General features: G+C 36.5%; 1 protein-coding gene across 1 annotated transcript; it reads right to left on the bottom strand.

Annotated features, from left to right (window-relative positions):
* Positions 1–8,847: 8,847 nt before the first annotated feature.
* On the bottom strand, positions 8,848–9,774 carry LOC129488611 (putative olfactory receptor 5AK3). The gene is given in 1 exon segment (XM_055291048.2): positions 8,848–9,774. A coding segment is annotated over 1 exon segment (927 nt).
* Positions 9,775–10,001: the final 227 nt, after the last annotated feature.

Raw genomic sequence — 10,001 nt, 5'->3', positions numbered from 1 at the left:
TTTCTTCAGGGGTGAGGGATGAATAACGGAACATCTATATGGTAAAAAAATTCAGAAGTATGAAAGTGTATAGAGTACAAACCATGTCCCCATCCCCATCCATCTATTAATTTCTTTTTTTCTTTCTCTCTTTTTTTTTTTTTTTTTTTTTGAGATGGAGTTTCACTCTTATTGCCCAGGCTGCAGTGCAATGGCATGATATTGGTTCACCTCAACCTCTGCCTTCTGGGTTCAAGTGGTTCTCCTGCCTCAGCCTCCCAAGTAGCTTGGATTACAGGCATGTGCCACCATGCCTGGCTAATTTTTTATTTTTAGTAGAGATGGGGTTTTTCCATGTTGGTCAGGCTGGTCTCGAACTCCCAACTTCAGGTGATCTGCCCGCCTCGGTCTCCCAAAGTGCTGGGATTACAGGCATGAGCCACTGCACCCAGACTATTAATTTCTAATCTTCAGTTTCCTTCCCTGGAGATCACCACTGTTACAAGCTCTCGTTATTCTTCCAGATATACAAGGCTTGCATTGCATTTGAAAACATATTAAATTCATATTCTTTGTTTTCCCCTGCAACAAAAGACAATGTATTATTCACATTGCTCAGCTTTCATTTTTCCTAATATTTTTGGGTGATTTGTCTCCATCGGTACAAAAAGAGAAGCCTCACTCTTTTTAATGGTTGTATTATATTTTACTGAACAGTTGCATTCATTATTCTGTTTAATCAGACTCTTTCCTCCACCCATGGTTGACATTCAGGTTGTTTTCAATCTTTTACTAATATAAACAATGTTACTGTAAATATTATTGTGAATACATCTGTAGGATTAATAGGTATTTTGGAGAGAATACTGAGTAAAGGGTATAATAATGATAACTTTTGATACCTATTGCCCAGCTACCCTCCAGAGGCTCTTGCAATTTATACCACTTCTACCAAATCTAGTGACTATTTCTCTAAATTCTAACAGACTGTGCCAAAACCTTATCAAAATTTGCTTTTTTTTTTGAGACAAAGTCTAGCTCTGAGTCCAGGCTTGAGTTCAGTGGCGTAATCTCTGCTCACAGCAGCCTCTGCCTCCTGGGTTCAAGGGATTCTCCTGGCTCAGCCCCCCAAATAGCTGGGACTACAGGCACGTGCCTCCGTGTCTGGCTAATATTTGTGTTTTTAGTAGGGACTGGGTTCCAACCAGCCAGGCTGGTCCTGAACTCCTAACTTCAAGTGATCCACTTGCCTCAGCCTCCCAAACTGCTGGGGTTACAGGCATGAGCCACTGTGCCCAGCTAAAATTTGCTATTTGTACAGGTGAAAAATAATATATTTTGTTTGCCCTTTTCTCATATGAGCTGGGTTGAGTATCTCCATATTTCTCAGCACAATCAGTTTTTCATTTCATGTGAATTATCTGTTATATATGTTGCCCTCTGAAAAAGTGTTTTGTTTTAAAATTGATATTTTGAACTGCCCTTTTTGCCTCATTAAAAAGAATGAGACACTATTTTCTACTATACACAATATTGCTGTAAACTTTATTGTACATGTTACCAGGTACAATTATTTTTCATGAATATTGCACTAGTTTCCTCCTCTTATTGTTTCTGTAACAAACTACTACAGGGTAATTGCCACTTCCTCTTCCCCAGGCCCAAAATTTTCCCCAGAAAGACATACAAAACTTGAGGGTTTTTTTTTTTTTTAACTGAGCATTTCAGAAATTAAGACTGATGGAATTTAGCTACAAAATTTAATTATAAGTGGTAGCTGTTCTAGCTAATCTTTCTAATCCACACTGTACCACTGAAAATGGAATTTTATTGAATTCACTGAAGGGGCAATCTGTCATTTCTTTTGCTTTGGAGTAGGGCTAGTCTCTTAAAGAAGTTCTCTTTCATATTATTGACTCCTGAATGACCTGATTCTGGGGGTGACAGCAGTGGTTGGGTTAGTACACAGTCTCCCTGAGGATGTTCAATGTAAAGTCACAGCCTGTTTTATACAAAAAGAACAGTTTCTTAGAAAGCACTGAGCTTTCTGAATATTTTGAAATTTTATTTTAATTTAACATACCATAACAATATGCAGAGAATTCGATTAGTCATCACCGTTTCATGACACACTGTTGCCATTAGTCCATGCACAACCCTATTTAATATTAATTACATAATAATTTATTAAGTAGATAATCCAGTCCAATGACTCAAAAATTATCTGTAAGATATACCTAACCAAGGTACTCCTTCCCTGTATTGTGCACCTGCTTAGCCTCATCCTTATCTGCAAATGGCAGCATTCACAAAATCTTTCTTTGTATTCTTTTATTTTTTGATTTATAGCTTTACACACACACACACACACACACACACACAGACACACAAAGCATATGCTTTCTAGTTTGCCTGTTATCGAAGTTAATAAAAAATTTCCTTCTATTTTATTCTGTGATGTTTGTTTTTACTCAACAGTACTAAAACTTATCTGTTGTGTCGTAGTAGCAGTGGCTCATTTATTTTCCCTGCTGTGTAATATTCCATCATTTGATTAAAATTTAATTAAATTTATCCCTTCACCAGTGTAGCAGCTGTGTTAATAAATTCGTATACCTCTTTCAACTAGTTATAAATCACCAAGGATCTCAGCTTCTTACTTTGAATTCCCTTGTAGTAGTTTTTCAAGGGAATGTGAAAATAACTGTATTCAGTATGGATTCTAAGGTACACCCATATCTGAGAAACACAGGACTCCTTTGTCAGCCCATTTTGGCTCAAGGATTTCTCAATAAGTTTGCCAAATCATCTTTCTGCTTCATGACATTCTCACCTGCTTCTGCCCAATCTTCTGTCCCTCTCTTCAGACTTGCATCACTCTTAGCTTTTCCCATTGTCCTCCCTATTTCCTTTTACATAGCCATCCCCCTAACAAAGTGTTTGTATGTGTAATCCCATCTTGGTGTCTGCTTCTTAGAGGATTTAGACGAAAACATTCTACCAATGGATGTTTGGGTAGTTCCCAGATTTTGCTACTATACACAATATTGCTATACATTTTATTGTACATGTTACTTGGTACAATTATTTTTCATGAAGTTTGCACTAGTTTTCTGTTTCTATTGCTTCTGTAACAAACTAGCACAGAGTACTTGCTACTTCCTCTTTCTCAGGTCCAATCATGTCATCACTAAATTGGAGCAGAGTGATGTTCTACAGGTTTTTTTAATGGTCAAGGTCCAATAGGCTACACTGTGGCTTAGGAAAGTTCAGATAGCCCTGGGAATGATTGGGGATGTTTTGTGATATCTACGCTAAGAGAATATATCTTGCTTCTGAACTTCCTTCCTGATACATGTGGAAAAGAATGTATTTCCAATTTAGTGCCAGTGCATAGTACTAGAGGCTGTTTGTTCCAGTAGCAATTGCACATCTGGTAAAGTGACTGAGATTGGTGCTTCCATTTGGCTAAGATTGTGGTAGTCAATTTTCTGCCAGTATCTGTTTGGATTTTGTATGTCCTGGACTCATGAGTTAAATGAGGATATGATGAGGACAGCCACCTTATTTATTTATGTATTTTTACCCTGAGAACATAAGATTGCTTTAATTCCAGAAAAACAATTACATACATTGACATATGGTTAATTATTACCATATCAAGGGATGAAAACCATATGTTTGTTCCAGCAGATACAGAAAAAGATTTACTAAAAGTCAACATAAATTTATTATGCAAAGCTCTTAGCAAAGTAAGAATAGACAGGAATTTATTTAACCTCAATAAATGTCATCAATTAAAACTACAGCAAATATCATGCTTAAAAATGTAATGTGGAAAGCATTCCTTTCAGGTTAGACAGGAGTAAAGTAACCTTATAATTCATCCAAAAATTTAAGTCTTAGAGAATTGCACTATTCAACTCCATTCCACACCACCTGGCATAATTCTGATTTACTATTATGTTTACTATTCCCCAAAATCACTTTCCCTTTTACTGTAGTGGTAGATGACCATTATCTTCTGCCTCATAGACGATTGAGCATCAATATCCTTGGCAGTAGGATATTGGCAATAGGATATTACAGCTCCAATATCCTTGAAAGCAGCATGACTTCTTTCTTAACTGTGCTAATAAGTTATTTATGCAAAGAATCATGCCAGATGTTAAGGATTAATTCATAATATATGTAGTTTTCTTGGTGGGGAATGATGGAGATACCACACATGCGTCTACTGACAAAATTGCCCACTACTACTCTGGGTTAAGTGATAGCTCTGCCCGCATTCTCCTTGGTGTCTATAATTCCTGTGTACCATTAGATATTCTGCCTTTGTGTCTTCTGTGACACATACATACAAATAAAAAGAAAACGTTATTAATAAAAACCCAGCAGTTCTTGGAGATCCCTGATAGCTTGCTCAAGCTACCAAGCTGGTTTCACATGTTTTATTCCATAAACTGTGTATTGAAAAACCAATAATGCTAAGACACTGAAAAACTGAGGGAATTGACTTGGTCACCTGTATCCTGTTGCTCTTTTATTCTACACTTCTGCATATAAAATGACAGACATGTACTTTCTGTGTGTTTATTTACAACAACATTCTTCGATGTTGTTACAAGTAGTTGCATCACCCGGTAAGCTTGGCAAAGCTCTTGTTGCTGCTTCACTTTTCAACCCAGAAACAGCTGCACTGGACTGCAGCTGACTCCTCTCAACTCCACTGAGAGTGCTTTGTCTAGATTTCTGGTCTTTCCTTTCTGCTTTCTTTTGTCCATTTATTCCTTCAACATATGTTTGTTTGTTTATTTATTTATTTATTCTTTTTTTTTTTTTTCTGAGACGGAGTCTCACTCTGTCACCCAGGTTGGAGTGCAGTGGCGCGATCTCGGCTCACTGCAAGCTCCGCCTCCCGAGTTCACTTAGACAGAGTCTCACTCTGTGGTCCAGGCTGGAGTGCAGTGACAATCTTGGCTCACTGCAACCTCTGCCTCCGTGGCTCAAGTGATCCTCCTGCCTCAGACTCCTGAGTAGCTGGGACTACAGGCACACACCACCATGCCTGGCTAAATTTTTGTATTTTTAGTAGAGACAGGTTTTCGCCATATTGGCTAGGCTGGTCTCAAACTCCTGACCTCAGGCGATTCACCCACCTCAACCTCCCAAAATGCTGGCATTACAGGTGTGAGCCACCATGCCCAGCCAACAAATGTTTATTGATCAACTACAGTGTGCTAAATATGCTGGATGTTGGGGATCCAATGCTGAGAAAGTTGGATTGCTCACCTTTATGTTCTGTGTTGGTGGGAATGTTCATCTTTCCTCGTGGCAGGATGGATCACACCATCTTTCAGAGCCAATAAAGAAAAAAATTAACCATCAGATAGCAAGAAAGATGTTACAACATTTCCTGTTTAATTAGGCATCTCCCTAAACTATCTTTACAGAGAGAGTGTTTTCATTTAGTTTCTTTTTGCTGTACTGGTGAAGTCAGAAACTTTAAAACTGTGTATTGTCAATATTTCCTGTGAAGCATTTTTCAGCTCCCGGAAATATTTCTGTTATATTTTCCAAAATGTAAGAGCTTGTCTATGGAAAGAAGGGCATTGGTTTATGATGTAGACATGTTCATTATTTTGTTTTTTTATAATTTCAACTTTTATTTTAGATTCAGAAGTTCATGCACAAGTTTGTATATTGCATGATGCTGAAGTTTGGGATATGGACAATCCTGTCACCCAGGTAGTGAGTATAGTACCCAACAGTGTGTTTTTAAATCCTTGCCCCACTTGCTTACTTGCACCCTAGTAATCCCTAGTGTTTATTGTTCCCATTTTTGTGTCCTTGTGTACTCAATGTTTAGCTCCCACTCATAAGTAAGCACATTCAATATTTGCTCTCCTGTTCCTGCATTAATTCACTTAGGATAATGGTCTCTAGCTATATTCATGTGGCTGCAGAGGATATGAATTTGTTCATTTTTATGGCTGTGTGGTATTTCATGGTGTATATGTACCACATTTTCTTTACCCAATCCACCACTGATGGGCACTTAGGTTGATTGTATTGTTGCTATTGTGAATAGTGCTGTGATGAACATGCCAGCACCTGTGTCTTTTTGGTAGAAAAATTTATTTTCTTTTCAATATATATCCAGTAATGGGATTACTTGGTTGAATGACAGTTTTGTTTTAAGTACTTTCAGAAATCTACATATTGCTTTCCACAGTGGCTAATTTAGTAAACTAATTTAGATTCCCAACAACAGTGTATAAGTATTATCTTTGCTTTGCAGCCTCACTAGCATCTATTGGTTTTATTCTTGACTTTTTTAATAATAGCCATTCTGACTGGTGTGTGGTGGCTGTCTCATTGTGGTTTTGATTTGCATTTTTTTGGTGATTAGTGATGTTAAGCATTGTTTTCATATGTTTGTTGGCTGCTTGTATATCTTTTGAGAAGTGTTTGTTCATGTCCTTTGTCCACTTTTTAATAGGGTTTTTTTTTTGCTTGTTGAGTTGTTTAAGTTCCTTATAAATTCTGGATATTAGACTTTCGTTAGATGCATAGTTTGTGAATATTTTCTTCCATTTTGTAGGTTGTCTGCTTACTCTGTTGAGATATATATATATATATTTAAACTGTGCAGAAGCTCTTTAATTTAATTAGGTCCTACTTGTCAAATTTTGTTTTTTTTGCAATTGCTTTTGAGGACTTAGTCATAAATTCTTTCCCAAGGCTGATGTCCAGAATGACATTTCCCTGGTTTTCTTCTAAGATTTCTATAGTTTGAGGTCTTACATTTAAATCTTTAACCTATCTTGAATTAGCTTTTGTGTCTGGTGAAAGGTAGGGTCCGGTTTCATTTTTTGGCATATGGCTAGCTAGCCAGTTATCCCAGCACAATTTATTAAATAGGAAGTCCTTTCTCCATTGCTTACTTCTGTTGACTTCATCACAGATCAGATGGCTGTATGTGGATGGCTTTGTTTCTAGGTTCTCTATTCTGTTCCACGGGGTCTATATTTCTGTTTTTGTACTAGTATCATGCTGTTTTGGTTACTGTAGCCTTATAGTATGTTTTGAAGTGGGTAATGTGATGTCTCCAGTTTTGTTCTTTTTGCTAAGAATTGCTTTGGCTATTTGGGCTCTTTTGTGGTTTCACTTAAATTTTAGAATAGTTTTTCTAATTCTGTAAAAAAAAAATGGTATTGGTAGTTTGAGAGAAATAGCGTTGAATTTGTAGATTATTTGGGATAGTATGGCCATTTTAATGATATTGATTATTCTTATCCATGAGCATGGACTGCTTTTTCATTTGTTTGTGTCAGTCTGATTTCTTTGGGCAATATTTTGTAATTCTCTTTGTAGAGATATTTCATCTCCTTGGTTAGATGTATTCCTAGGTATTTTATTTTTTTTTGGTGGCTATTGTAAATGGGATTGCGTTCTTAAATTTGGCTTTCAGCTTGAACTTTATTGGTGTATGAAAATGCTACTAATTTTTGTATATTGATTTTGTAACTTAAAAGTTTACTAATGTCATTTATCAGTTTCAGGAGTCTTTTGGCAGAGTCTGGAGTTTTCTAGATATAGAATCATGTTGTCCACAAAGAGAGATAGTTTGATTCTTTTTCTATTTGGATGCCTTTTGTTTCTTTCTCTTGTCTAGTTACTCTACTTAATCCTTCCAGTGCTACATTTAATAGGAATGGTGAGAGTGAGCATCCCTGTCTTGTTCTAGTTCTCAAGGGGGAATGCTTCCAGTTTTTGCTCATTCATTATAATGTTGGCTGTGAATTTGTCATAGATGGCACTTATTTTGAGATATGTTGCTTTGATGCCTAGTTTGTTGAGGGTTTCTTATTATACAGGGGTGTAGGATTTTATTGAAGAATTTTCCTGCATCTATTGAGATGATCATATGGTTTTTGTTTTAAATCCTATTGATGTGGTGAATTAGATTTAATAATTTGCATATTTTGAGCCAAACTTGCATCCCAAGAATGAAGCCTACTTGATCATGGTAAATTAACTTTTGATGTGCTGTTCAATTCGATTTGCTAGTATTTCATTGTTGGCTTTGCATCTATGTTCATCGGGATATTTGCCTGTAGTTTTATTTTGTTTTTGTTTTGTCTTTGCTAAGTTTTGGTATCAGGGTAATTGTGGCTTCGTAGAATGAGTTACAAAAGAGTTCCTCCTCTTCAATATTTTGAAATAGTTTCAATAGCATTGGTATCAGCTCTTCTTTTTACATCTAGTAGAATTTGACTCCAAATTTGTCTTGTCTGGGCCCCCTTTTGGATGGCACTTAGCTTCCACTTCAGAACTTGATATTGATTCATTCAGGGTTTCAATTTCTTCCTGATTAAATCTTGGGAGGTTGTGTGTTCCTGGGAATTTATCTATTTCCTCTAGATTTTCTAGTTTATTTGCATAGAAGTGTTCATAATAGTCTCTGAGGATCTTTTGTATTTCTGTGGGATTGGTTATAATGTCACCTTTGTCCTTTCTGCTTGTGCTTATTTGGATCTTTCCTTTTTTTCCTTTGTGAATCTAGGTAGAAGCCTACCAATCTTATTGATTATTTCAAAATAGAAGACAAGTTTTGGTTTCATTGATTCTTCGTATGGATTTTTGGGTCTCAATTTTGTTCAGTTTTGTTCTGATTTTAGTTATTTCTTTCCTTCTGCTAGGTTTGAGATTGGTTGGTTTTTATTTTTCTAATTGCTCTAGGTGTGATGTTAGATGGTTAATTTGAGATTTTCCTACATGCTCCCTATTTTAGAAATATCAAGTTTTGGCAGATTAGCTGTGCTGGATGCTTTGCTGTGTTGAATTTTAACAACTGTGTCTAATTTAACAAAACTTTTTTCCTATCACTTTTAAAGCTTCTTTTACTTCCTTATTTCTCAAGCTATAGATTAAAGGATTCAACATGGGAATAACAGTGCCATAAAATATAGAGGCTACTTTCATATTCTCCTGAGAATTATTAGACTGAGGCTGTAAGTACATGTAAGAGAGTGTCCCATAGAAAATGGTTACTGCTGTCAGGTGTGAGGCACATGTGGAGAAGGATTTTTTCCTCCCAGCAGTAGAAGACATCTTCAGGATGGTAACCATAATGTAGATGTAGGAAAAGATGATGACCAACCCAGTGAACATCAAGTTAAATCCCACAAAGACAACATCTAGAATGATGTTGATGTCAATGTTGGAGCATGAAAGGGCAAGAATTGGGGGACCATCACAGAAAAAGTGATTGATTTTATTGGACTTGCAGAAGGACAGTGAAAACGTAAAACCTGTATGTACAGAGGCATTTATTGAGCCCATAATATATGAACCAGCTACCAATTCGATGTAGACTGTTTGGGACATGATCATGGGATAGCGAAGGGGCTTACAGATGGCAACATAACGATCCATTGCCATAATAGCCAGGAGGTAACAGTCACTGGTTGCAAATGTTGCATAAACTAAGAATTGTATCACTCAGCCCCGAAATGATATCAAATTATTTTCTTTTGTGAAGCTTTGGAGCATCTTGGGAGTGATAGCAGAAGTATAACAGATATCAACAAAAGCCAAATGTTGTAGAAAAAAGTACATGGGTGTTTGAAGTCTGGAATCGGTCTTGATGAGTAAGATCATTCCAATATTTCCTATCAGGGAGGTCACATAGATAAGAAGTACAATGAAAAGGACATGCCGAAATTCGTGTTGGACACCAAATCCCAGAAGATGGAATTCAGTCACTTCAGTGCTGTTTCCTCGAGCCATGACTACCAAAAGTCTAGAAAGGACCAAGAGAAGGACCCAGAAAAGAAAGAAAATCCTTGTGACTTTTTGCAATAAAATGGCTGTATATTTTAAGTCACTTTTTTCAATTTGACTTTTCATAACAAATACAATAGTGTTATTTCCAAATTAAAAAAAATTATAATCATCAAGTAAAGAGAGTTACTCGATGAAAGATGAAACAGATTTATCTTCAAAATGGAGAAGAT

Source organism: Symphalangus syndactylus, chromosome 1 (genome assembly GCF_028878055.3).
Source record: "Symphalangus syndactylus isolate Jambi chromosome 1, NHGRI_mSymSyn1-v2.1_pri, whole genome shotgun sequence".
NCBI lineage: Eukaryota > Metazoa > Chordata > Mammalia > Primates > Hylobatidae > Symphalangus > Symphalangus syndactylus.
This window is presented reverse-complemented; position numbering and strand designations above follow the sequence as displayed.